This window comes from Capra hircus, chromosome 3, assembly GCF_001704415.2.
Source record: "Capra hircus breed San Clemente chromosome 3, ASM170441v1, whole genome shotgun sequence".
In the NCBI taxonomy this organism is placed as follows: domain Eukaryota; kingdom Metazoa; phylum Chordata; class Mammalia; order Artiodactyla; family Bovidae; genus Capra; species Capra hircus.
Genome location: NC_030810.1, coordinates 18,935,567 through 18,963,023, shown reverse-complemented (window position 1 = coordinate 18,963,023; position 27,457 = coordinate 18,935,567). Strand labels below are relative to the sequence as shown.

Genomic DNA, 27,457 nt, shown 5'->3' with positions numbered 1-27,457 from the left:
GTGAGTTCTGAGGCCTCAAAGCCTCCCTTCAGCCCGCTCCCTCCACTCCCTCCTCTCCCTCCTCTTTCCTTTCTTCTTCTGCCCAAAGGCAGGAAGGATGGAAACGCTTACTCTCACTGTTACTATTATTAAACTCTGCGGCAAGCCAGCCAGACCCCAGGACTCTTGCCCACAGGGGGCACCCCAGGACCCCCAGGAGGCTCCTTGGGCCCCGGGGGGTGGGGGTGGGGGTATGCAAATCTGGCCAGAAGCCAAGGCCAGCTGGAGGACTGGGACGAGCTGAGCCCTAGGGCAGGGTCACCTGCCGCCTCTCTTGCTTCTGGCTGACTGAATAAGGTCGCCCAGTGGGGAATTTGGTCCTGGGTCCCGCTTAGACCATCACCTCCTGCAGCCTCCTGGTTCTTTTCTATACTGCCCTGGGGGCTTGGGCGTCAGGGCGGGGGTCATTCATCCTCATACTCCATCACAGAGATCATCATTTGTAGCCCCATGCCTTGCCCCAAAGATGAAGATGCACAGAGTCACGTGGCTCCACACTGCTGTCGCACTCACACACCAAAGCAGGACCCCACCCTCATCTCATGGCCACAGGCACCATCACAGGGTCCCGTACGCCCACAGGGTCTTGCGGAAAAGCCCTGACTGTCTGTGGCGGCAGGGCCCTGGGAACTAAGCCCCTCCCCTGGGGTGGCTGGGAACAGTCTGACCTTGTGTCTGGGGTGGGTGGGTATCGGGCCCTTCCAGTCCCCCATCCTAGGTAATAAGCCTTGCAAGCTGGTACTGACCAGAGAGCGGGAGGAAGCCGGACTAGGGGGGGCGGGGTGGGGGAGAGGGAGGGTGGGAGCAGAGATAAATGTTAGCTCATTTCTTCCGTAATTAGTTACTCCCTCATCCCCGCGTTGTAATTGTGAACAAGCTGTAATGTTTAATTAGTCTGTAAATGAAACCCCAATTTCATAATGGCCTGGCTGACAGGGCTAAGTGAGCAGGGGGGTAGGCGGAGGGGAGGTAATAGGGAGGGCCTGTGGCGGGGGTGGGGGGGGATGGGGGTGCGGGCTCGCGGTCTCACCTCCTCTTCTCAGCCCCAGCCTGGTCTCTGGTTGGGGAGGCTCTGAGACTGATGGCATCCTGCCTTCCCGCCTGTAACCTCTCCTCAGGCCTTTCTTACCAGCGAGAGAGGGAATTCAGAAGGGTTCCTGACATCCTTCTCCCTCCCTCCCTTCCCTGCTATTCTCTGGGTGGCATACCACAGTCACAGCCCAACCCAGATGCCGCTGGTTGGAGAAACGGACAGTGGGGGGTGGGGGGAGGCAGACCCAGTCGGTCCAACCTTCCCCCTCCCCAAGTCATCCTACTAAGAGACCTTCGCTTGCTGGCCCCTGGACCTGAGGATATGGCCCGAGACTTCGAGGAGCCAGTGATTGGCATAGATAGGCTCCGCCCCTCCGGTGCGGCGGCTAAAGGGAATCAGCCTCGGCGCTAAGCTGACACCCCAGGCCAGACGCGGCTCTCGGTAGGTATCTCCGCAGACTGCGATGAACCCGAGCTGCCGCAGGGGGGAGCCCCCGGCCCCACCGCGGCTTCGTCGGTTTCTCCTGTCTCCCCCACAACATCCTCATCGTCTGCACGCGCCCCCGCCCTGCCTGCTGCAGCCATAAATCTCAATTTACGAGGGCGGCTCTGGTGGGGGAGGGAGGCAGCGCTGCTAATGACGGCTCCTCAGCCGGATTTTTCATGTTGCACAGTCATAAATTTTTAAGGACAGCATGGGCAGCACGTTAGCGAGTTATCGAGGCTGCCTCCATGCTGGCTGCCTAGCTCCAAGAAGACAGGGGCTGAGCGGGGTAGAGCAGGCGTTTGGGTCAGGGTGAGGCTGGGTCAAGCAGGCAGGCTAGCCTGAGCCTTCTCACAGCGTGGCTAATGCTGCCAGAGCAGCCCCTAGTAAGGACAGGCGCATGGGGTGGGATCAGGCGTATGGGCACCCAGGCCCTGGCGTTGGGAGCTGCTGATGGATGCCACTGCTCCATGGCTTGACACCGTGATGTACGGAGAGCCTGGAGACATGGATTTTCAAAGTGACCACTTTGAATAGAATTACAAACCCCCAAGCATTTGCACTGTGAGATCTTTGCCCTGGCAGAGCTACATTTGGTTCATAAACAAGGTCCCTTTTAGGATTGCTCTCAAGATTGGGGATCCCTGGAGTCACCAAGGGAGATTCCTGGGGGAAATCCCTCCACAGAAGGGGCAGATCTATGGACCTGCCAGGAGCCTGGAGCCATGCTGACCTCATTCTGATTACACCCATCATTTCGGGTTGTGTGGTCCTGGTTAAGTCATGCACCTTCCAGGGCCTCTGTTTCCTCCTCTTTAAAGTGGGATTGTTGATGGTGCCTACCTATGAGGCTTACCATGAAAGTATTGTGCCACCCTGCTTATGAGTTAGCTCGTTTATCTATATAAATCTCAGGGAAACTTGAGGCGAGTGTCTGGGGAAAGATCTTTGTGGGAGATGGTGGGCATTCATTTTTGTGCAGTGATTCATTCAGAAGGTGTTTGCTGGGGTCTTCTGGGTGCCCAGTCTGGTGCTGAGTTTTCAGAGATGAGGCCACTTCCTTCCTAGGAGGTGATTTGAGCATGGTGGCTGAGGCCAGTCAGTGTCCCCAGCCCTGGCCTGCTACACCTAAGCTTCCGGGCATTCAGAGGCCCACACTGGCCTCCTCAGAGTCCTCCAGGCCAAATGCTCACCTCAATTTCCTGATCTGTGCAGCTGAAGGCTTACAGTCTTGACCACTTGTCCAGTGCCACAGGCACAAAGGGCAAGCAATTCAGACACTGCTCAAGTCAGCAGAGGTGGTGTGAGTGTGTGCTTGTGTCCAGGTGTTTGGGAGGACTCTGTGCTAATCTCCTGGGACAAATGCTGGTCACTTAGGGAGAGGAGCATACCCAGGCTGGGCCTCGTTGATGTAGGGGCCCCTTCTGAAGCCTCTCTCCTCATGCACCCTTCCTCATTCTCTGGAACCTGCCATGCCTTCATTTACCTCCGGACTTTCCCACCTGGCTTTATTTTCCTTGGGAGCCCCCATTCCCACCCTTAGCCTAATTCAGTCCTGCGCATCCTTCAGAGCACAGCTCAGTTTGCTGTTCAAGGAAGAGTCCTTGACTCCTAGCCTTGGTCAGGTCCCCTCCCCTGCACACTCGACCTTTGGAGCATGCCGTCATAGTCCTCACTAAAAATCTGTTAAATGCCCCCTCCCCGCTCCGCTGCACTAGATTGAAAGTTCCCTGAGGGCAGGAATTTCTGTCTCTTTCGTTCAGCTTGTGTCCCCGAAGCATAACATAGTGTCTGACTCCTGTGGGTAGATAGTGGATAAAATGTGTTGTTTTGAATTGAGTTAAGCTGTGCTGAGACAGCTCAGGCCCACCCCTGGGTGCCAGGGCAGGGGGAGGGGGCTAGGGAAGTGCCTGGAGCTGAGGTGGTTCCCATTAGTCCTCATGATTAATTCACAGCCACACTGTGATGGAGTGGGCTTGTCCCCAGTCAGCGCCTCCGCTGGGGCCCACCTGTTAGCGACAAACAAACAAAGGGGATAAATAATGCATTGGGAGCTGAGCCAGGCAAGGCGGCGGTATTGAAATTAATAGGGATTAGCTGAGCAGCTTGAGGATGAAATATTTACCAGGTGGGACTGGGCTTAGGGAGGGCAGCCCCCGCTCCCAGAGTCCCCAAGCTTGCTTAGGCCCTTCTCCAGGGCATCACTGGCAGGGACTGTGGAGCCCAACACTGCTCCTTCTGCCCCTAGATGTCTTGATTCAGGACGGGCTGGCCAGGTCAATGAGAGCTCAGGTCCCAACCTGTCTCTGGCACAGGAGATCTTGGGGAAATAAAGATACTCGGAACGAGTGGAGGTGGGAAAGGAGCCGAAGCTGCCAGCATGTGGGAACCTGGGGCAGGATTGGGGCTGGGGCCTGTCTGGGCTGCAGGCGGCAGGTATCAGGGCCAGAGTAGGCTCACGTGATCTTGTCCCCCCATCCTTCCCTCTTACTTTTCCTCCAGTCCTTCCTTTCCTCCACTTATTACATATTTACTGAGGGCTTCTGTGGAGATAACAGGAGTGCCATCAAGGGATTTATAGTCCAGCAGGGGGTGACAGAGGCAGTCACATGGAGGAACAGTAGGTGCTGTGGGAACACACAGAAGGGGTTCCTAACATCAACATGGGGGTGCAGGCAAGGACCTCAGGAAACCGCAGCAAACTTCTGTCCCTCAGAACGGCCTAGCAGTGGGGGAAGAGCTTCCCAGGGAGAAGGAAGAACATGTGGAAAAGCCAAGAGGGAGAAGAGGCTGAATTCCACAGTCCAACAGGAGTGTGGGAAAGATGAGGCCCGAGAGGGACCTTGGGTAGATCCCCGGAACTGAGTGGAGGAGTTTGGACACTATCCTTGGAGCAGTGAGGCTTTGTTGAAAGTGGTGGTGGTGGTTTGAATTATGAACTCTTAAACTTTTTACTTGGAACTGGTTTTCTGTTTGCAGAAGCTTCTCTTACCCCACTTTCCCTAGTGTTAGCCTCTTGCCCAGTTGCAGTGCAGCCATCAGCACCAGGCCGTTAGCATTGGTCCCTTACTGCTTATTAAACAAAAGGCCTTATTTCAGTTTCACGACATTTCTACTGATGTCCTTTTTCTGTTCCAGGAGCATTGAAGGGGTTTAAGACGGAGTGAAATGACCAGATTTGTGGCTTAGAAGGACACCATGGAGGAGGAGGTGGAGAGGGGGCAGTAATGTCACCTGGTCGAGAGAGGTTGACTCCTGGACCAAGAGGATGGTAGTAGGTGTACAGGTTGAGAAACTGTTAGAAGATAGGTGGTAAATAAAGCTTACATTTGCTGAGGGAGAGTGCAGAGAGTCTAAAGGGAGGAAGGCTAATGACCATGGTCAGGAGGAAAGGCCGGGGGGCTGGAGGAGGGGAGGGGAGAAAGGGTGGTGCCACTGAAACCCAGAGAAGCGTCTCAAGGCCGGAGTCAGCCCACTGAAGCTGTATCAGGGAGAACGGGGGTTACTCACAATGTAAGACCCCTGAAAAGCAGCCAGGGTAGACTCCAGAAGCCAGGTAGAGTTGGGGAGAGGGTGGCTTCGGAAGTAACTTCAGGACAATTCCTCTGCTGTATCAGGATGAAAGGCGGGGACCGGCCCAGGTGCAGGGGGCTGGCTTCTGTGCTTCCTGTGAAGTAGGAGACGAGATTGTGTGGGTGAGGCAGTTGGGTGATGCTGGGGGTAGGGGTTAGAGAGTTGTAGAAAGTAGAGAGAACGTGAGATTGTCACTAAGGAAAAAGAGCGCGTGCACACAGAAAATGGGGTGGTGTTTATACACCCAGGTGAGGTCGATGACTCTGATTTTATGAGTCACATGAGCCTGTAAGGTTACTATTTTCTCTAGTCACACTCAGCCCAGATGTAAACTTAAAGAAGGCAGAGTTTGGTTTTTCTAGGCAAGGGTAATGGGAGGAAAAGGGAGCAAGAGAGTTGAAACTACTGGCAAGAAAGGACTGAGATGATGGACTGTGGAATCCAGGCTCCAAAGTGAGGTGTATCCGTTACGTTGCCTGGACCAAAACTACTTGGTATGTACCCAATAGCCATTGACCTTCTTCCTCATTAGATAGAGCCCCTGGATAATTAGGGGTAACATGGTGTACCCAGTTAAATGCTACTTTCTTTAAGTTTCTCATACAACTAGATGTTTATATCTCTGAGTTCTGGCTAGTGAGATAAAAAGAAAAGTGTGTGAGCCTGAACACACCTATCCCTTTCAGGAGCAATACTGAAAGGGAAATGACTCAGCTGGAAAGTACATTAGTCTTGCTTTTTCCCTTCTTCCTCTTTCCTAAAATGTGGATGTGATGGTTGGAGCTTCAGCAGCCATTTTGGACCATGAGATAATCTAGACATTGGAAGTGACATTGCTAAGAAGGGCAGGGGAGGAAGAAGAAACCATGAGTGAGTCTGTTGACTTTGTATTGCTGTGGGACTTTGAAAACGTCTACTTAAATTGCACGTCACATACATAAAAATCCTTTCTCAGTAAAGTTGTATTTTCTTCCCTCTGTTTTCTCCTGGGTTCCCATCTAAGCTTGACTTCTTTTAGCCTTTATGGTAACATGGCCTGTATCCTGAGATATAGCAGGAAAACATTTTGAGCAAATATTTTAAGAGAACATAACAGGGGTTACCAATTCCCTAGCCTCAAATAGTGCCCTTGGTGCCCTTTGCCTCCCCTGATTTATTTTCTCACTCTCTTTCCTGCCTTTACATTCTGTATCAGTTACTATACTTTTGCCTACAAGAAAAGGAAAACCCAATTTAAATCTTAAACAATAAGAGGGTTTATTACATCACAAGAGAGGTAAGGTTATCCTAGCGTTGGTTCATTAAGCATCTCAGCAGTGTCATCAAGGACATTCAGGGTTTTTTTCTTTTTCGTTTCTCTGTCCTTTTATCTTCAGCATGTTCTCCACAGACTAACTGCCCTCAAGGCTGGAAGGTGCTTCTTTGGTCCCAGACATGATGTACAGACACGAAAACGTCCAGCCAGAATATAAAGGACCATTTCCCCCTCATGCTTCTCTTCTTAAGAGTCAAGAAATTTTCCTGGAAGGTCTTTCAGCAAACTTACCATCATATCCCAGTAGCCAGAATGCTTGGCCGCTCCTAAACCCATGACTGGCAAGGGGTTAGGATCCCCACAAATGGCTCAGACCCTGGGGGTTCCCCCTGGGTCAGTGAAGGAGGAGCAGGCTCCACTAGCTCTGCAGAGAGGGAGTGGCTGTTGGATAAGCAGTCAACAGTGGGCAGAAAGGCCAGAAGGGGGATGTACCTGGAGAGATGAGGGATCGAAATGGTTTTGAGGTTCCAGTGAGGGGAAAGAAAGGCTTCCCTGGTGCCTCAGATGGGAAAGAATCTGCAGTGCAGGAGACCCAGGTTCAATCCCTGAGTTGGGAAAACCCCTGTTTTGGGCTTCCCTGGTGGCTCAGACGGTAAAGCGTCTGTCTGCAATGCAAGAGACCCGGGTTCGATCCCTGGGTTGGGAAGATCCCCTGGAGAAGGGAATGGCAACCCACTCCAGTACTCTTGCCTGGAAAATCCCATGGACGGAGGAGCCTGGTGGGATACAATCCACGGGGTCGCTAAGAGTCAGACATGACTAAGCGCTTTCACTTCACTTTCAGTAGGGATATATGAATTTAGAATTTCAAAGGAAGAACAGTGGAGGAGGTTAGCAAGGTGGAAGGTGTGATTGTGGAAATGGGTGAAAATAAGATATAACGGAGATGGTTGTTAGTGCCGACGGCAACACTAAGAGGCTGGCAGCAAGGTTCGCAAACAGCAGGATGCAGAGGCCGTGACAGGAAGGGCTCCCGGGAGGGAGGTGGCTGTGGTCTGTGTTGATAGCGCATGCTCCCAGGACAGACCTCAGATAGGCTGCTGGCCCGTGGGTCTGGGGCCAGGTCACAGGTGCCTGGGGCATGCAGACAAGCAGCCTAACCTCTCTGTGTCCTGGGTGTCCATTCTGGAAAGAATTTGCCCTCATTGGTCAGGCCATTCTGGAAGGAGGGAAAGCCCCATCACCTTCCCAGTGGAGCCACTCCAGGGCCCCGGGAAGACAGTTCCCTGGCCCCTAGGGACAGGCTAAGGTGGGAGCTTGGTTGGGGCAGAAGAGGCTGCCAGGCATGGCGGGTGTGCTCCGCAGTTCTTAGTGGCCACTTCTTCCCTGCTCCCCTCCCACACCAGATCCTCTTTACTTGGCCTTAGGTTATCAAGCACTTTTAGCCATGGTGTCCAGAGCCAAGAGGAAGGTGAGGCTTCTTGGCCCCTCTAGCCCGGTGGGGTCTTGGCTGGGGATGAGTGGGGGGAGGCAGGCACCCGTTATAATGGCCAGAGCAGCCGCCCTGTTACTACGGCGTATTTCACTTTTAATTCTGACATATAATGTAATGATCTTTTTTAAGGCCCGATGATATTATCTGCCTGACTAGATTATTGAGTCTTCATCATCTCCAGATAAATTTATGGCCAGGACGAGGCTCAGGATTTATCATCAGTCAATAGAGCTCGATACTCTAACAAGGCGTGTAATAAGATATACATATTTAATGATCCAAGGGGAGGAGCGCTAATGGGAGCCCAGAGTGACTGGTCCACGGGGCTGGGGCTCTGCCCTGGGGCTGCCATAGCTGGAGGGGCATGGATGTGGTCTCTGCCCCATGGTCCCCAACCCAGGACTGCCTCAGTCTCCTCCTGTCAAGACCCTGAGGGACAGGCAGACAGGGAAAGGGTAAGGCAACAGGGATCGTGTCAAAGCTGGGCCCGGTGGGTGTGCATGCGCCCCAGTGGGAACTCCTCTCCCTGCTTCCAGGCCTTGGAGGGCTTTGGGGTGTCCTTAGACCTGTACGCCCGGGCCCCTGAGCGTTAGGGCGGGCCCACAAAGGGAGGGAGTGCCGGGGCTGCATGCCCAGCCCGCGCTGATGGTGACGGATGGTTTTTCATTACAGCCTCTCAGGTCCTGCCCGCGCCCTGTGTGGAAATTCTATTTATTCCCTAATTTGTAAAAATTCCCTCTTTATCTGATCCCAATCAGGGCGGGGTAATTGGCTCTCTGGGGCAGCGGCTGGGGTCCTTGATGAAGAGCTATGTGGATGTACCCGGCCCGGCCCCCGCCCGGCCCGCCACCAGGGCCCACAATTAATAATGATTTGCAAATGGCAGACAAGCAATAACACAGAAAGATGTGGCGTCCGCGCTGCCTCTTCATTTCCTCCCCTCGCAGATATAAATGGCCACAGAACAAAAACCCAGCACTATAAATTCTGGAATTAGTTATTCACTGGGATAAATGGGGCCTGGAGCCACCCGCCCCTCTCTGCCGCCACCCTTCTTGCCTACTTTGCCCAGTCCGAGTCTGTCCCTAGGTGTGTTCCTGAGCCCGGCCCCTGACTCAGTCCCCCAGCTTCCTCCTAGACCCTGCTCTACCATGCCAGCTCCCCTTCCTGTGTGGCCTAGAATTGGGAGAGGACACTTGGGTCTGCAGCTTCCGCCTCTTCATTGACCTCTCTGGCTACCTGATCAGGCTCCTGTCCCAGACTCCACTGGGGTTTGAATGTATTTGACTTGTCCTGCCAGGCCTGGGAGTCTGGACCCAAGTTAGTCTTGGGTGCCTTTGGCATTTGGAACCTGTCCCGTCATCTGCCTGGCCAAGTCTGAGTCAGGCTCCTGATGGCCACATGTCAGTGGCCTATAAGTGATTCTGTGCTTACTGGTCAGGCTGTCTCGGGCTGTTGGCACAGGCATTTCCAGGCACTGTGCCCTCTCGGCCAGGCGCATCCTCTCCCCGCCCCCCAAGTGGCTTCGAGCTGGCGGGTAATGGGCGTGTAATGGCCTCATTTCCATGCCCGGCCTCCAGGAGCGGCGGTAAGTGTTTGATTGCCTTAATTTCCAAACACATCATTATCCCAGCTTTACCAGCGCTTAATAAACACTTTATGAGGATTTTTTTAAAAACATCTTCGGTCCGCATACTTCTCTGAAGTGATAAACTCTAATTAAGTCTAATATTTAAAAATATGGTAATGGTGAGTTGTTTGAATAAGTGGACTGCATTTCTGTAATTTCATTATTACGTAAAACACGCTAATTATTTGGAGCGCGCTTATTACGGAGAGAGAAATCGCCTGCTAATCAAGATGAAATTGCCTTTTCCCCTTATTGTGGAACCACCATCATCCTTCACCATCAGCCCTGTGGCACCTCCAGGCACCTCGGTGGGGTGGAGGGGGGTTGTGCAGGGTGGGGGGCGGCTGGAAGAAGGGGTCACTTTGGAGTTGAGGCTAAGAGGGCCCTGTCTGGGGGGAGGGCAGGGAGCTGCAGGAGCCCTGTTGGTGGGGAGAAGGGAATCTGTGTCTGGGGTGGGGTGTTTCCGATAGGCCAAGGTCACCCTGTCTGTGGGCCCCGGGGACTGTGTGGGCTGTGTCTGGGACAAGGAATGGGAGTTGGGGGATAGCAGAGTATTTCTGTTGGAATAGCAATATTATCATTGGATACTATTGGAATAACACTACCAATACTACTACTAATAACTAACCCAGCCACTGTTTTAAGCACTCCACAAATAAAAACTCATTTCATCTTTTTAACAACCCTTTGAGGGAAGTAGTTGCTATAGTTATGAATTATTATTCCCATTTTAGAGAAGAATCTGAAACACAGAGAGGTTAAATAAAGTACAGTAATCTGCTTGTGTTCACACAGTTGTCCAGTGATGGAGTTTGGATTCGAACCCAGAATCTAGGGATACACAGGGGCCCTCTGCTGGCTTAGTCCTGTATTCCCTGCCTTGGTCTCCTGTCTTCTGAGCTCCCATTTGTTGTTGTGCCCTGAACTGCGCCCAGCCATAGCTTGAGATGCTGCCCTCAGCACCGAGTAGCCGAATTAGCAATAAAAACATAGTATGCCAGTTAAATTAGGGTTTCAGATAAACAGCGAATAACTTCTTAGAGTAAGTATGTCCCACGTGGGGCTGGGAGCGAATTTGCTCTGGCAGTCCCTCTGATCCTTTGTGCTCAGGCGTGCTGCGGCAGAAGGAGGCGGAGATGGGCTGAGGTTCTAGAATGCTGACACGCGCCAGGTTCTTGCCGTCTTCCTTCCAGTGGTTCCTGCTCCTTGCACTGTTCTCTCCACCCATCTCTTGGGTCCCTGCTTTGCGTGCTCCAGCCCTGTTCCTCGCTGGCTCCTGGAGATCACTATACAGTGTGTTGCCATGCTGAGCGTTTTAGGCAGGGGACCTCAGTTGTGTCTGAGTCTTCCTTTAGGCCTCACTGCCTCACTGCCTCACAGCCTCATAAGGTCAGCAGCTTGTTACCCTTCTGCTCTGGGTGTCCTCTCTGTATGATTTGCCTCTCTGGTCATTTCATGTTCATTCTCTTTCCTGGCTCTAACAGATCCACGTATGGAAATGGTATATATGAGCTGCTACTGCTAATTCACTTCAGTTGTGTCTGACTGTGCAGCCCCATAGTGGGCAGCCCACCAGGCTCCCCCGTCCCTGGGATTCTCCAGACAAGAACACTGGAGTGGGTTGCCATTTCCTTCTCCAATGCAGAAAAGTGAAAGTGAAGTTGCTCAGTCGTGCCCAACCCTCAGGGACCCCATGGACTGCAGCCTTCCAGGCTCCTCCGTCCATGGGATTTTCCAGGCAAGAGTAGTGGAGTGGGGTGCCGTTGCCTTCTCCGTATATATGAGAGGGATCATTTCAAAAGTGTGGGGCAGGTGTGGACAGTTGAGTCAGTGGTGACAAGACAGCTGGCTATCCACTAGGGGAAAAAGCAAGTTAGATCCGCTTCTCACCACATAGAAAAGTAAATTCTAGGCAGACTAAAAAGTCAGAGTTTTTATAAACAAAGTATTAGATGAAAATATATGATAGTTCTCTAATAATACTGGGATAGGGAAGGCCTGTTTAAGCAAGCTATAATGCCCAGAAGCCATAAAAGAAATGCCTGATAAGTTTAGTTGCCCCATAGACGTCTCAAGACTTAATACATCTGAACCTGAGTTCATCACTGACCTAAACCTGTACTTTCTCCTGTTTGCCTTATTACAGTGAATAGTACTCACATCCTAGACTTGTGCCTCCTCCAGCCCTCCCAGACCTCTCATGAAGTCTTGCTCATTCTATTTCCTGAAAATCTCGTCTCCGCTTCTCCACATGACCATTTTCTCTCCACCTTCGTCTCCACCATCACTGGCCTGTTCTGGGCCAGCATTTCTGACCTGGACCAGAAATACATAGTACAGTCTGCTAGCTGGTATCTCTGCCTTCTGGGTTAACCCCTCCAGTCTTCAAAGGATAATTCTGAAACTCAAATCAGACCCCATCATGCTCCCCAACATGTGTCTTCACCATCATTCCCAGAATAAAGAAATTAAAGCTCCTTAGTTTGGCATTTGGGGCTCTGCAGGCATTCTTCTGGCCAGCCAGTGCTGACCTCGCCACTCCCCTGTCTCTTCTTCACCTCCACCCACCATCTGCTCATCTTAAATTTGGGGGGACACCCGACATTTCCCATTGAAAGTGTGCCTGTGCTGTTCACTATGCTGAGAACAGCTCCCCACCTTGCTGGCTAGCTGCTTCTGCATTTTTAACTTACTCCTCCCAGGAATCTTCTCCTGATCCTTGACTGAACGAAGTGCCCTTTTTGGTGCCTGCGTTTCGCACAGCATTGTTCACACTGTGCCACCTGCAGATGCAGTCTCTGAAGTTCCTCAAGGGCAGGGAGCTGCAGGGTCTGCAGGCCGTGGCCCAGCATGGGCCTGTGCACCTGGCACCCAGGAGGTGTCAGTGTATTTGCTGAATGAGTGAGTGTGTGGATAGATAGCCCTCCAAGAGCTTCCTGGGGCCCCTTCCCTCCTGAGGGTGGCCCTGGCCCAGGCTCCGCATCCTGTCCTCTTTCAGGTCCCAGACAAGGGCACCAGCTGGAGCGTGTCAGCCGCAGGGGGCTGCCCTGTGTGAATTCTCACAGGCTGTCCTGAGCGATCTGAGCCACCCTCCACTAGCAGCTACCTTGCCAAGCAGGTATTTGACTACCCTTGGGCCCAGCCAGCAAGCTCATCCTGTTAAGTGCTGATCCCGCTCACCTTTGAGGAATGTATGCAACTAGCCCCTCCCCCCCATTACAGCCTTGGCAATATAAAAACATTAAGAATTAATTCCAACATTGAAAATATTAATGCCCCCCAAAAGATGAGGGCAGTCTTGTCACAAGTTGATGATCCTGCAGGAACATAAAAACAGGTTGCCACTGGTGCTAAGTCACTTCAGTTGTGTCCAACTCTGTGCGACCTCATAGACAGCAGCCCACCAGGCTCCCCTGTCCCTGGGATTCTCCAGGCAAGAACACTGGAGTGGGTTGCCATTTCCTTCTCCAATGCATGAAAGTGAAAAGTGAAAGTGAAGTTGCTCAGTCTTGTCCAACTCTTAGCGACCCCATGGACTGCAGCCCAACAGGCTCCTCCGTCCATGGGATTTGCCAGGCAAGAGTACTGGAGTGGGATGCATTGCCTTCTCCAAATACAGGTTAGTCTTCTAGAATTTGGAGGTGTGGAAGACCTACTGTTAGAGGCCTCTGCTGTGGGCACAAGGCTCCCTGCTCTTGACCCCCGAGAACAGCCTCAGGCTATTCCCAGTCACTCAGTGATAGGCCACAAAATGGGACTGCTGACCCAGGGCTTCGAGCCGAGGACTTTCGGGAGGCCATGTTGTTATCAGGCTCACCCAGAGCTCTATCTGAACTTACTATTAAAAGCCCAGATTTGTGTCTGTGCTGATCAGTGGAGTGCTGACTCTTAAGTCAGCTTCCAGGGGTGGAAGCCCAAAACTGCAGTAGTACTGACCTGCTGGATGAGCCCAGTCTGGGTCTCTCTTCATTATGATAGACGAGTTACAAGTTAGACTCCGGAATCCCTGGTGGACGAAGTCAGTAGTCAGAGTTTGTGGCATGAGTGATAAGTGGTTTTACCAAGTGTGCTGGCCCCTATGTCACCTATACCACAGATTGTACAGTACACACCTTCTCACCACTGGACCATCCTGAATACCAGCATCCTTCCCTACCCATCAAGGAGAGGAGCTATTCCAGACATAAAGCATGGGCAGACAGATGGCAGTTTCACTCGCTCATTCCTCGCAGAACACTCAGGTAGCAGCTCTTACCGCCCCGGTGAACCTGAAGTTTGGGGAAACTTGCCAACGGGCAAAGTTAAGACTAGAAACAGGTCTGTCTGACTCCAAAACCTACTTTGTCGTTTTCAGAAAACAGTAGTGGCCCCTTGAGGCTGGAATCCGGGGGTTGAGGGTAGAGAGTGGCAGGGGTGAGACCAGAGATAGCAGGGGTCCGGTTTTGCAGGGCTTTAACCTTGAAGTCATAATGAGTGTGTGGACTTGAGGGCAGGGAAGCCACTGAAGAGATTTAAGGAGAAAAGAATGTGATCAGATTTGTGTGAGAAAAATTACTTTGGCTGTGAGAATGGATTAAAGGGGAGAAAGAAGCCGCTGCTGTTGGAAGAGCAGGAGATGCTGGGCTCTGGACTGGGAGGAGGTGCCAGAGTGAAGGGAAGAAGAGGAGAGAGGACGACGACAAAGCCTTCAGTTCATGCTTGATTGGACTGGGGGAGCAGGCAGCATGCCAGGCTTGGGTCGGGCTTCTTCTGGGACATTTCGGGGTGCCATTCACTGTGATGGAGAACACGGGAGAGTGAAGGAGCTGGGGGGAGAAAACTAGCTCACTGCTGGCCGTTTTGAGTTTGTGTGTGAATCTAGGAGGAAGTGTTCCCGAGGTATCTGGATCTGTGGCCTGGAGCTCAGGAGGCAGTTTTCAGAAGTAGCTGGAGCTCGGGATGTGGATGGACCCCTCCAGGGTGTAGAGTGAGGAGAGGTCAGGGCTGAGAGTGGGGTGCATGGACCTTCACCCAGCCCCAGGCCAGGCACAGGTGGGAGATCAGTGCTTGCCCACTGGATGGCTAGTGGCCTGGGGGGAGGGGCTGGCACATTCACTTGGGCCAGGGGAGGCAGATTGAGCGATTTGTCCACCAACGAGGGAGGAGCCAGATGAAGTCAATAGAAAACTAATTTTCTTTTCTGCTGGAAGAAATGAGGTGTGTGGCCGCTGGGTAATTGCAGATAACGAGGGGACTTATTCTTAATATGCACAGTGGCCATGGTCCCCAGAGTGTCAGAGACAGGAAGGACTGGAGGTGCCCTGACAAGGCCAGATTTACTTGGGAAGAAAATCACCCTATCAACAGTACCATCACAGCTCCTGGACCCTGTCGTTAAGGCCCTTCTGTCCCGCTCCCACACCCGCCCCTCCTGCACAGCCCTGCCCCATTCCCCTTCCTGTCGGCTGCCTGGCTCCTCCTGTCGCAGCCCCCTCCCTCCACCCTCAACCCCCACAGTCTAGGCGTGCACACTAAGGGAGACAAATGATGGGGCGGCAGCTGAGCGGGGCGCGTGTCCGGCCCATAAACCACAAGGATGGGTCACGTCTGGAGTTGCCGTGGCCGCCACTACCCACCCATCTGTCTTCGCACTGTTCTGCCTCAGACCAGCCTTCATGGCTTCCCAAAAGCCTGGGTCACCTGTCTGCCCACATCCACCCCAGCTGGCTACATCCATCTCGAGCTCTGAGAAACAGGACCATGTGTGACTTGTCTGACCTGTGCAGGGTCTGCAGAGCTGGGGTCCAGCTGATGGCACAAGGCTTGGCCTGACCGGACTTGCCCCACTCTCCCAGTTGTCCTCTCTCTGGTTAGTCCCCTTTCCTAGTCTAAGATCTGGCAAGGAGAGGCTGGGAGCTTACTGGAAGGGGTTGGTCCTTGACAGATGCAGGGCCTCCTGACCTCACCTTGACCTTACCCCCCCCAACCTGATTATGACATCGATGTACAGTGCTTCTGCAGTCCTGGCATCGGTCTTGTAAGGGCTGTGGCAGCTGTCCCGGTTGTGGTATAGGAGCCACCTATGGGATGTGGGAGGCGGGTGGTGCAGGGAGTCCTGGTCCATGACCATGACACTGAGGCTCCAGGAGTGCCTGCGCCTGTGGCTACCCATGTCTGGGGTCTGGGATGGCTTTCACCATGGAGTTTCTCATGGGAATCAATACTGAAGACACTGCTGCCAGGATCTGGCAGGCGCAGATGTCTTTAATCTGAGATACTGCCAGAGTCAGGGTCTGAAGCCTACCTGGGAAGGAGAGCGAGCTTGGGCTGAGCTCCACGGGCATGTCTGGGAGAAGGCTGCTGGCCAGGGCGTGAGAGGACCACAGACCTGGCCCTTCTCTGCTGGCTGGGGCTGCACAGAACCAGGCACCCAGGCAGCTGCTGTGGGAGCGTGTGAGCCTGGGGCCCTGACTGGAAGTGCCAAGGCTTGTGCCTTGTCACCAGTGATTATGTCCTGGGCCACATCTCCCACACACACGCAAGTGCCGGCAAAGTCACCCTGGCCGTGGGCGTGATGAATGGCCGCACAGTAATGAAATGGAGACATCAAGGAGGGTGGCGGGAAGACGGAGTGTGGCGGACGGGCCGTCCCCACGCGGCGGCAACAAGAAGGATCGCCCAGCGGCCGGGGGCCGTCAAGGGAGAAATTACACATTTACTCTGCCTTTTTCTTACTGCGACGGCGCCCATACATCACCGCTGGGGCCGGGCGGGACACGCTGGCCAATTTCCAGCATGAATTATGGGACTGAGGCCCTGAGACCAGGCTTCCTGCTGACCCAACCTGAAGCTGGAGATGCTGCCACCTGGGGATAGGAGCCCCCTGGTTTAGAGCCTTTGGCTCCTGAATCCGATCCTGCTTCCCATAACACCCATTTAGGAGCACCTGTGGGCCCACAGGGGAAGGATCTGGGGCCCACCTAACTGTCTCCTCTCCCTCCTTTTAGATGACTGCAAGAACATTGCCAACATCATGAAGACACTCGCGTATCGAGGCTTCATCTTCAAGCAGACGTCAAAGCCGTTCTGACTGGCCGAGGATGGGATGGGGCAGGACAGGGTAGCTGCTTGGCCCAGCCCAGAACCTTCCTCTCCCTCACCAGAGGGGCAAAGGGAGAGTGGCACAGCTCTGCATCCAGAGTGTCCCCCAGCCCGCCCTGTGGGCTTCTGCCCTGGGTAAGGCCTGGCCACTTGGCCCCTCTGGAACAGACACTTTGTGCCCCCTACCCCCACCTCTCAACCTCAGCCCAGGATCAGCCCCTCCCACTGTGGGCCTGGGCTGGGGGACCTCCTCCTCACCGCCTCCTCCCAATACACAGGCTTCTGCTGGGGCCACCAAGCCCCCCTGTGCCCCCTCCCATCTGTAGTGCATGGTGTGTGGTGCCCCCAGGGCTCCAGGACAGATCAGGCCCCACCTCGTGTCTGCCCCCGTCCCCGCTGTGAACGTGCCACTGAATAAAGTCGGGGAAATGAGGCCCTGGGTGTGTGTGTGTGTGGACCAGGTGGTGCCGGGCCTGACGGCATCTGGACGTGTGGGGGACAGCACACACGCCAGGCTGCCCTGTGCTCAAGGCCACCAGTAAGCAGAGCTGGCATCAGCGGAGCACCTGAGACCCTCTGAATACGCACAGGGCTGCGGGGACTGTCTTGAGCACGAGGCTGTGTGAGAAGCAGCTGGGATGCTGTGTGCGAACCAACCCAAGTGTAGAACGATGGGTGTTCCCGGATACAGGAGCTGGGGGAGCTGGTCACTGGTTAAAGGGCTGCTGAGGGCCTCAGCGCAGGCAAGCCCCAGGGCCACCCCTCCCGGCTACCCTCCCAGCCAGGGGCGTCAGAAGTGGTGAGAGGAAAAGGAGGCAGCCCAGTCCAGCTCAGCAGCTCTATTTACACAGCAGCGTCCCACACCCTGTGGGGCCTCTCATGGCTTCTTGGCTTTCTTCACAGAAGAGGAGCTGGAGGCCGATTCCCGCCGCTTCCTCTGAGGAGACACAAGGTGCCGAGGTCAATGGCTGGACTCGGGCTCGGTGCCTGTGTTTCATGCTCTGAGTCAGGAAGGTGACGCCCACTGGCCACCCACTCATTCTCAGAACCCCTCAGAGCAATGATCCCTGTTTCGGGCGCTAGAGGGGGTGGGCCCCGTGCGCGCACGTGCACGTGCTCACTAGCAGGGCCAGCTGGAGCTCTCCTGGTCGGTCCAGCCTCTTACCGAATTGGGCGTGAGGGGTGCGCCCACCACATCGATGATGGCGTCCTTGCTGGGGTCAGAGCCAAGAGCGGGTTCAGACACCGCTGGCTCGGCCGGGGCCGGGGCCGGGGCCGGGGCCGGGGGGGTGGGGCCCCCCAGCACGCCGGCCCGGGCCAGTGCCTCGTGCCGGTGCCGCAGCATCTGCAGTTCGTACTCGCAGTTGGCGCAGGCCTGCTTGAGCTCGTAGAGCAGCACCAGGTCACTCCGCAGCTCATTGAACATGTGCACCAGCTCCTCCGTGGGCGTCGGGCTCAGCTCTGTGGGCGGGCAGGAGGCACAGTGGTGGGAGGCCAGCAGCAAGAACTGCCTCCTACCACCCGGCCTTCATCCACAACCTCGCCTGGGGAGGAGGGAGGGGGTTGGTGGGAAGGTCCATCCTGAGGGGCCCAGCCCCCACACTCACCCACACCCAGCTCCAGCAGCATCTGTTCCAGGGCCTTGATCTTTTTCTGTCCCACAGAGCTGGGCAGCTTCATCTGCAATGACCCAGGCAGCTCAGCTCAAGCAGGACCCTCTCCCGACAAGCGGTTTAGAATGAAGGGGACAAAAGGAATTGGGGCGGGGTGGGGAAGACTAGAAGAGAAGTTAACTCCTAGAGGCAGCTCTGGGTCTACAACCAGTGAGTAGAAGAGGCTGAAAGCTGAGCTCAGCCTGGTGTTCGCTTGAGATCCTGTGTGTCCGCCTCCATCTGCTCCAGGCCCCTGGCCCACAGCGCTCAGGCCATAGAGCCGAGGCCCAGACACAGAGAACAAGGTGACTCACATACCCGCTGGCTCCGCAGCGTGACGCCCGCAGATTTGAAGTCCGGGAACTTGATGCCTGCCGTCTCAGGAACAGCCTGGGGAGGAGCAGTTATGGAGACCAGGGTGTCACGGGGAGAGGGCCCAATGTTAGTCCCAGCCCTCCACCCTGAGCTAGGCTGGCTTAGTCTCCACACCGGCTTCTCAGCCTCCTTTTTCTGGGGGAGCTTCTTCTTGGGGGCCTTGCGTTCCGTGCGGCGCTGCTCGGCAGTGGTGTCTGCCGCCGTGATCAGCTTCTGCAGGTCCTGGCTGCGCTTCTCCCGCTCCTTCTTCCGGGCCTCGATCTTGCGCAGCTCCTGCAGCAAGTACTCCTCCTCTGCCACCTGGGAAAGAGAGATGCTGAGAGGAGTGTGAAATTCAAGGGGCAGTGAGAGGAGAGAGGGAGATGGAGGGGTGCTGGGCAGTCTGTGAGGGACTCTGAGCAGCAAGGGGCCAGGAGGGAGGTACAGGGAGCAGGGAGGGTGGCTGGTGAGGGGTGGGACTGGATGGAGTCAGGGCGGGGGGCAGTAGGGGAGCCGAGGGCGTGCAGGATGGAGGCAGTGGTCAGGGGTCTCAGGGCTTGAAGAGTCTGTGGGACTTGGCGCTGACCTGCTCTGGGGTCCGGTTATAGAGACGCTCCAGCTGTTCCTTCCGCCGTCGCTCATGCCCAGCATCAAATACTGGTATCTTGAGGTCTGTGCCTGGCACAGCCCGCACGTTGGCAAGCTTGGCACAGATGTGGTAGTACCGCTCCTTCAAGTCCTCCACAGAACGCTTCTAAGGACAGACATGGAGAGAGAGACAAACGCTCCGAAGTGTGTAAAAAAGAAGGCATGGAGCTAGTGGCCTGCCGGGCCTGGGGGTTGGGCACACAAGCAGATAACAAGGCGCCAGCTCACCTTGAACTGCTGGTGGTCATACCGGTCATGGATGACGACAAAACGCAGATCAAAGCGGCGGCTGAGGTCAAAGAGGTGGTCGGTCTCTGCCTTTGTCCAAGCATCATCATGAAGGTAGAGCTGGTACTCCTGCTCTGAGTACACGGGCACCTGCACTGTCTACAGGCGGGGGTGGGGCGGCGGGGAGGGGGACAGGGGCACGCCTGCGTCACGGCACGTTGCACGGGCTGCAGCCCCGTGACCACAGTCCCTCCTGTTGATTGCCCATCCCTGCGCTGGACAAAAGCAGATCCTCTGCCTGGGACCCTGCACAGGACCCCTGGAGATGTTTCCAGAGCAAGGAAAGAAACTGATGGCTTGACCAAAGGCCCTGATAGGCTCCAGGACTGTCGCCCGCCTCTGGATCCACTCCAGGACTAACTGCACAAAACACATGCTCCTGACCCCGTGGTCAAGGTAAGGGGCCCACAGGTAAGCATGTCTGTGGAGTCCAAGGGTCAACTCTGGAGTAGGGCAGACGGCTAAGTTGCACAGAAAGGTCCAGCCCCTAGCAGGGGACGCTTGTCTGAAGCACTCCTGCCACCCAGTGGTGACAGGGAGACTTGCAGCTCCCCAAGCTGGCCAAGGTTTCATCTCTATAGAAAAGGCACCTGAATCCTGCTCCCAGCATAAACCCCCATCCCAACCCCCATGCCCCGTCCCCCAGACCTCCCTCAGGGGAAACAGCACCACTATGGGCTGGGTCTGTCAGTCAAGAGACCCCAGGAAGGAGACAGTGCTAGGCTGGACCAGGGAAGTTTCTCCATCAAACGACACTGGCTCTCAAAACCCTTGTGTCCACAGCCTCTGGGACATTTCCTACTGGAAGTCCTACATACATCTCAAACTGAATGTGTTCAGGTGATACGTGTTAACTAGATTCACTGGGGTGACCATTTCACACTATATACAAATACAGGATCATTACCTTCTAAACTGAAGCTAATATATATGTAACTGTTATACCTCAATAAAAAAAATTCAGTATGTTCAGTACTGAGCTCACTGTGCTCCCTCAAACTTCTATCTCCTCCAGTTCAGATCTCAATGTTGGCATCACCCAAGCAAGAACCCTAGGAGGCATCTTTAATTCCTACCTTTACCCTTGAACCCCTCCTCTTTCCCAAATCTGTGGCTTTTACCTCCCAATTCTCCACTGCCATGCCCGTGTCCAGACCATCACTACCCCCCTGCCTGGATAGAGATACAGCCTCCCCACTGGTCTCTCTGCCTCCATTTAATCCTCTTCCGGGCAATTCTCCATCTGCAGCCAAGATGGGACCTCTCTGACACTGCTAAAGGGCAGCCTTTAGACCAGTGCTGCTACAAACCTGGTCTACAGTAAGCACAGAAATGAGAATAAGCATTTAGAAAGCTTCACGACAATTCTACAGCATCATATGCTGCTAAATAATTCAGAAGAAGCATGGACTGATGCTCTGTCTTTTCTTACAATTTTACTCTCTTCAGTAGTCTCTGATGAATTGGGAAATTTTAAAAAATGTCCTTTATCACAGATAATTCGAAAAGCACTGTTCTAGAATATATAACTGATGTTACCCAACCATCCCTTATGAAACCCCTCAAAGGCTCCCTCATACTTTGAAAGTGCCTTCTGGATAATTTTCAAACTTGCCAAGAGCAAGGGTTGTCTGGATCACTTCCTACCTCCTGAGTTCAGCACAGGACCTGCATACTGTAGGTATTAATGAATATTTATTGAATCAATCAGTGAACACATGGTAAATGACCTGGCCTCCCTCTGCAACCACTGTCCTTCATGGACCCTAAGTTCCAGCTGAGCAACTAGCAGTTACTGGAAGATACCAGGCTCTCCCCCTCAGCCTTTGTTGTTCTTGCCTGAAATGCCTTCTCACTTCCACATTTCTTCTACCTAGATAACTTCTCATCCTTCTGATCTCTCTGCAGTTGGTTAAGTATCCCTCCTATGCATTTTAATTCCATTTAACTAAAAAAAATATGCTCAGGAACAGTGTAGCTGGTCCTGTTCTCAAGAAGCTCACGATCAGGGAATTCCCTGATGGTCCAAAGGTTAGGAGTTGGCACTTTCACTGCTGGGGCCCAGGTTTGAATCCTGGTTGGGGAACCAAGATCCCGCAAGCCACGTGGCGCAGCCATAAAAATAAAAAGAAGTTCACAGTCAAGCAAGAGAGATCAGCCAATATTTATTAATATCATGGGCCTGCTAGACCTATGCTAGGGACACAATGCTGAGTAAGATGGGCCTTACCTTCTCGGACCTCACAGTCCAGCTGCAAAACTAATTTAGTACAGTGAGGCAAAATTGATGACAAAGGTATGCCTAGGATGTAATGAGTGACACCTGATTTAGCCTGGGACAAGGGTCGACAGGGAAGAGATAAATGAGGCCTGGTTAAGTATAATAGAAGTGAACTGGTGAGAGAATGCAGTGGAGAGACTCCTAAGCAGGGGGACCATGTAAACAGTGATGAGAGAGAAATGGCCAGAAGCATCAGGACACATTAGGGGAACAAGAAAACGGCAAGACAAGGAAAGGCCTGAGAGAGCCTGGAGAGTCAGCAGAGGGGAGCTGCTGCAGGCCTATACGCCAGCTAAGGAGTCTGGAATTCATTCTGTAGGTGATGGGAGCCAGAAAGGTTAGTTTTAAAGAGAGGAGTGAAAAAAAAAAAAAAGAAAAATAAATAAAGAGAGGAGTGAGATAGTCATGATTCTCTTCTACAAAGACCACCCTGGCAACAGTGAAGACAGAGGGGGTGAAATATGAGCTTGGGAGACCAACTGGCAGGTTTAAGAAATAATCCAGGTAGGAAGTGAAGAGGCCTGAAATAAAGCAGCAGCAGCAGCAGAAGGTAAAGAAAAGGGCACAGACTTGAGAGGCTTTAAACATCACAGGTTGTGACAATTGGCCATAAGGGGTGAGGGAAGATGCTGTCACAGGTAACTCCTGGGTTGCTGGCTTGAGCAAGAAATCGTATGGGGAGCCACTGACTGAAAGCACGACCCCAGGAATGAGCAGCATTGGCGGGAAGATGGTTAGTTTCCTTACTTTGGCTTCATTCTCCACCCATAATCACCACAATCTTTCTAAAACTCAAATCTGACCCTGACACCATTCTACTTAAAACCTACTAGTGGCTCCCCAAAGACATCAGCGCAAAGCCCATTTCTGAGCCTGCCTGCCAAGCCCTGCCTGACTCAGCCCTGCTGGCCTCTCAGGCCTCTTCTCCCACCATGTTCTGTCCTGGACTTCAGGCTTCATCAACAGGGAAATGCCCACAGCATCCCATACACATGACTGATTTTTCATTTATGTCTTTGCTCACGATGACTCCTCTGCCTGAACAAGTCACTGTACTCTTTCCTACTATTACCTGGTGACATCCTTCAAGAGTCAGTTCAATACCTTATGACCCAGAATCCTGTGCCTGGGCAGATACCCGGAGAAAACTCTAATTTCAAAGACACATGCACCCCTATGCTCACAGCAGCACAATTGACAACAGTTAAGACATGGAAGCAACCTGAATGCCTACTGACAGTGAACGGATAAAGAAAACTGGTGTATATACACAATGGAATACTGCTCAGCCATAAAAAAGAATGAAATAATGCCATTTGCAGCAACATAGATGCAACTAGAGAAGTCAGACAGAGAAAGACAAATGTCATATGATATCACTTATATGTGGAATCCAAATGAACTTATTCACAAAACAGAAATAGACTCACATACACAGGAAACACATTTATGGCTCCCAAATGGGGATAGGGGAGAGATAAATTAGGAAATTGGGGATTAGCAGATACAAACTACCATATATAAAACAGATAACAAAAGGTCCTACTGCATAACACAGGGAACTATATTCAATTAACTTGTAATAAACTAAAATGGAAAAGAATAAGAAAATTGATATATATGTATGTGTGTGCCGACTAAGGTCCATCTAGTCAAGGCTATGGTTTTTCCAGTGGTCATGTATGGATGTGAGAGTTGGACTGTGAAGAAGGCTGAGCACCGAAGAATTGATGCTTTTGAACTGTGGTGTTGGAGAAGACTCTTGAGAGTCCCTTGGACTGCAAGGAGATGCAACCAGTCCATTCTGAAGGAGATCAGCCCTGGGATTTCTTTGGAAGGAATGATGCTAAAGCTGAAGCTCCAGTACTTTGGCCACCTCATGCGAAGAGTTGACTCATTGGAAAAGACTCTGATGCTAGGAGGGATTGGGGGCAGGAGGAGAAGGGGACGACAGAGGATGAGATGGCTGGATGGCATCACCGACTCGATGGATGTGAATCTCAGTGAACTCCGGGAGTTGGTGATGGAGAGGGAGGCCTGGCGTGCTGAGATTCATGGGGTCACAAAGAGTTGGACACGACTGAGTGACTGAACTGAACTGATGTGTGTGTCACATATATAGTTTAGTCGCTAAGTCATATCCAATTCTTGCAGCCCCATGGACTGTAGCCCACCAGGCTCCTCTGTGCATGGAATTTCTCAGGCAAGAATACTGGAATGGGTTGCCATTTCCTTCTCCAGGGGATCTTCCAAGGCAGGGATCGAACTTGCATCTCCTGCACTGGCAGGTGGATTCTTTACCACTGAGCTACAAGGGAAGTCCTGGCATGGAGCAGTATTTACAAAATACAAAATGAACACTCTTTTTTTCACCTTGAATTGTCTCATCCAACCTTTCCTCCCCCACCTCAAACCTCCTACCTCTTAGATATCCCTACTCAGTCTTACATCTCCAGCCTCTCCCTCCATTGGACCTGAAGGGCCTAAAGATGATGGTGAGGTGGAGAAAAAGCAATTTGGCGGTATAGGGGAGAATGATGGGTCACACCTGGACATGCTGAGTCTGAAAAGCCTGTGAGCCATTCGGGGGAACATATCCAGGTGCAAGTGGATGTACTGGCTGAGGGGAAAGAAGTCAGGACTTAGGAGTCCAGCTACAAGACCCCTGGGCTTTCAGGCTCAAAGATTAGGCTGCTCTAAGCTGCAGGGACTGGGGTCCATATTGTGTAGTGGCTTAAACAATGGCTAGGGAATCTTGGCCTAGCCCAGCTGTTTCTCACTGGTTGGGTGAGTCTGGGTAGGGCCCTGTTCCATCTGAGCCTCAGTCATCTAGACCACAGAAAAATCAGCGTGGGCTAGGGTGCTGGTACAGAGAATGAAGAACATAGGCAGATGTCATTTATATAGAAACCATCAGCAGGACTCATGACGAGATGTATCACTGAGGTCTAGCTCAAATCCTAGCTTCTCAGAGAGGCCCTCCCTGACCACCCGACCTAAATTAGGCCTCCCCTACATCTACAAGTTCCCTCTTTATCTCGTTTCATATCCTGGTTTCATTGATCGGTCCTATCTGAAAGAATCCAACTTATTTGTTTCCATGTTTGTTGTATGTCTTCCCTGCTTTCTTTGTTCTGTTGCTGACTGAAATAATATGAGTGCTAAAGGAGGCTTAGTTAAAGATGAGTCCCAAATTTCTGGTTTGGGTAACTGGGTGGATGGTGGTGTCATTCACTGATGTGGGGAACAGGTTTAGGGGTGGGGAACAGAGGGAAGATGATAAGTTCTTCAGATCCACTTGATCTGAAGTACCTGTGGGGCCTTTAGGGAGAGAGGTAAGCAAACGACTGGATATATGGGAACTGCTGCTCTGGACTGGAGATATTAAGTTGGGGTTAGAGACATAGAGAGGGTAACTGAGGTCATGGTGTAAATGAGACACACTAGGGAGAAAGTACAGAGAGAGCAGAGTAGAGCACCTAGGACATAGCTCTGAAGAACAGCAACAATTGAAAGGCCAAGGCAGCACCCCAAAAATCAGAGCAGGGCTAGGAGAGGACAGGACCCCAGGGGCAGAGAAGACCCTGCAGGCATGTGTCCCAAGGACTGAGTGGGCAACCATGGTCGAGACCCGGTCTGAGAGTGCCTCTGGAGCCAACCAGGAGACTGGAGAGCTCAGGCATGTGGCTCAGAGTAGGTGGGCACAACCTTGGCCTATGTCCCCATGGTGGTGGCTCACCTTATTGAACCTGGCGAAGGGGTAGTCCTTGCCCTCCTCTGCTGCCCTTCGCCAGTGGAAGAACATGGCTCCATCCTTGCGGGCTGGGTTGGTGAATGGCATCCACTTCCAGGGCCGTACCTTCTTGGAGCCCAACTTGGCCTTCACTGTGCGGTAGCCTTGACCAGTGTCACTGGGCAGCAGTGGGGGTGCATCCCTGGGAGCAGAGTTTAAGGAGGTGGGAGATTATGGAGTCAGAAGGTGTGGAGAGAGCCTTTGGACCCAGGCCGCTGCTCTACCCTAGAGCAAGAAGTCACGTCCTGGAGTGAGACATCGAGCTCCTGCATCCTAGTAGGCAAGCAAGAGCCCTGGGTGAGGAGGAAACAGGCTGGGATAATCAGGAGTTAGGGACAGGCAGGTTGGTCAGGGGCCTAAGCCTGGGGCCCTGGGGTTCTAATACTTGCTTCTTGTCAGAGTAGAGCAGTGCATAGACCTCCCGGTGCATGCCCTCGGGCCTCTTGAAGGTCAGTGTCTCCGAGGACTTCTTGGACTTTTTCTGGGGAGGGAAACCACAGGAGAGGAACCACAGCCTAAACTCCCTTTCCTGAAAATTCTTTAGCCCAGCTCAATCCCTGAACAAACCAGCACCTACAGGTAGAGCGACAGACATTCACACTCTGACACATCACGACCCACTTTGAAGGTACAGAAACCCACTCCAGGGACACCTCTAACCTCAGAGCGCGACCTGTCAGAGAAGCTACTTCTCCAGTATCTCAGCATGGTCGCCCCGACTTGATGCCCCTCCCCCAAATATCTCACACAAGTGTCACTCTCCAGGTCCTCGCCTACACATGCCACACCCTCTTGGTCCCCACCACTTTCCGCGCGTGTCCCCCCCTCCGTCCCACCTCACCAAGGTGACACACGCTCTCTGTCCCGTTATGCCACATCTTTTACCGCCCGTCTCACTCCAGGGCGGCACCTCATCTCTCCTCGAGCCCTCGTCTGTTGTCACTCCTCCTCACCACTTCACTCCCGCTACCCAACTGCCAGGCGCCACTGCTACCTTGTCCGGATTGATAATGTCCTTCTTGCTGATGGTCCCAGAGGCTGCATCTCCCTCTGGACCACCGAGTTCTAGAATGTCCCGGACATCCGCGCCTGTAGCCATCGCGCCCAAAGGATGGGGGAGCGCCCCGAGGTCAAGGGTCAGTGCCTGAAGAGGGACCAGGCTCAGATCAGGAGGGGAGCCACTTCAGCCCCAAGTGGGGGCGGGGTGAGGAGGCGGGCCGCGAGGACGAGACTGGCCCAGGGTCAGGTCGGGACCTCGCCAGTGTCCCGCCACCTGAGTCTCCCCAACGGCCCCAGCTGTCTCCTAAGTCTCAGCGCCTCCACACCTAGGCTTCCCGGCTGCGGCCCAGCGGCTCCACTATCTCCTCAAAGCCGCGGACAGAAACTTCCGGTCGTGCGCTTTAGAAACGTGGCCGACAGGAACGCTTCCGGTCTGTGCTAGCGGAAAGCAAGCCGGCTGGCAACCCAGTATGAAAACTACTGACCGCGCAGAGCCTGTCACCTACCTTGCCTCCCAGGAGCTCGCCGGTTTCTTGGACTGCCTGGAGTTCTGGCATTTTCCCTCTGCGTTGCGCCATCGCGCAATGAAAAGAGAGTGCAGAGCTTTCTGACCTTGGGAGTCGCTTAATTTCTCTGCACTCGTTTCTTCAAAGTGGAAACTGTCATGGTACCTGCGTAAACGAAGTGCCAATAATCCGTGTAATACATTAACACGGTGCCTTTTTCCATTAAATGAATTAGTGGCGTTAATTGCCTCTGTTCATTAAGTGCTAAGTACGTACCAGACACTGCTGAGCGTTGAAGAGATCAACCAGACAAGGCAGAGCTTGCCAGGGTGGCTGCCAAGATGGTGT

At 53.2% G+C, this 27,457-nt stretch overlaps 2 protein-coding genes across 13 annotated transcripts in view; one reads left to right on the top strand and one right to left on the bottom strand.

Annotated features, from left to right (window-relative positions):
- The window catches only part of ERI3 (ERI1 exoribonuclease family member 3), a 132,624-nt gene extending 115,603 nt beyond the window's left edge, over positions 1–17,021 (top strand). For all 11 annotated transcript variants that reach the window (XM_018043277.1, XM_018043259.1, XM_018043294.1 and 8 more), the window contains one exon: positions 16,495–17,021. In XM_018043277.1, the coding sequence (XP_017898766.1) occupies positions 16,495–16,577 (83 nt within the window). In that variant the 3' untranslated portion in view covers positions 16,578–17,021. The remainder of the gene's footprint in view (positions 1–16,494) is intronic.
- Positions 17,407–27,026, bottom strand: DMAP1 (DNA methyltransferase 1 associated protein 1). Of its 2 annotated transcripts, XM_013962911.2 has the most exons (11): positions 26,930–27,026; positions 26,599–26,748; positions 25,994–26,085; positions 25,551–25,746; positions 19,471–19,629; positions 19,181–19,348; positions 18,730–18,915; positions 18,559–18,630; positions 18,196–18,268; positions 17,754–18,049; positions 17,407–17,525 (listed from the first exon to the last, which is right to left on the bottom strand). In XM_013962911.2, exons 2-11 carry the CDS (start codon positions 26,701–26,703, stop codon positions 17,466–17,468), a joined length of 1,407 nt encoding a protein of 468 aa, XP_013818365.2. In that variant the 5' UTR covers positions 26,704–26,748; positions 26,930–27,026; the 3' UTR covers positions 17,407–17,465. The 2 variants fall into 2 exon arrangements, with proteins under 2 accessions (XP_013818365.2, XP_017898719.1); XM_018043230.1 differs by lacking the exon at positions 25,994–26,085 and having other exon boundaries at positions 17,413–17,525; positions 26,599–27,008.

Excerpts from the sequence above, each read along its gene's own strand:
- DMAP1 (XM_013962911.2), bottom strand. The coding sequence starts at position 26,703 with ATGGCTACAGGCGCGGATGTCCGGGACATTCTAGAACTCGGTGGTCCA. Across the intron at positions 25,747-25,993 it reads CTGCTCTACTCTGACAAGAA|GGATGCACCCCCACTGCTGC; the intron begins GCAAGTATTAGA and ends CTCTGCTCCCAG. Across the intron at positions 18,050-18,195 it reads GCTGCTGGAGCTGGGTGTGG|AGCTGAGCCCGACGCCCACG; the intron begins GTGAGTGTGGGG and ends GCCCGCCCACAG.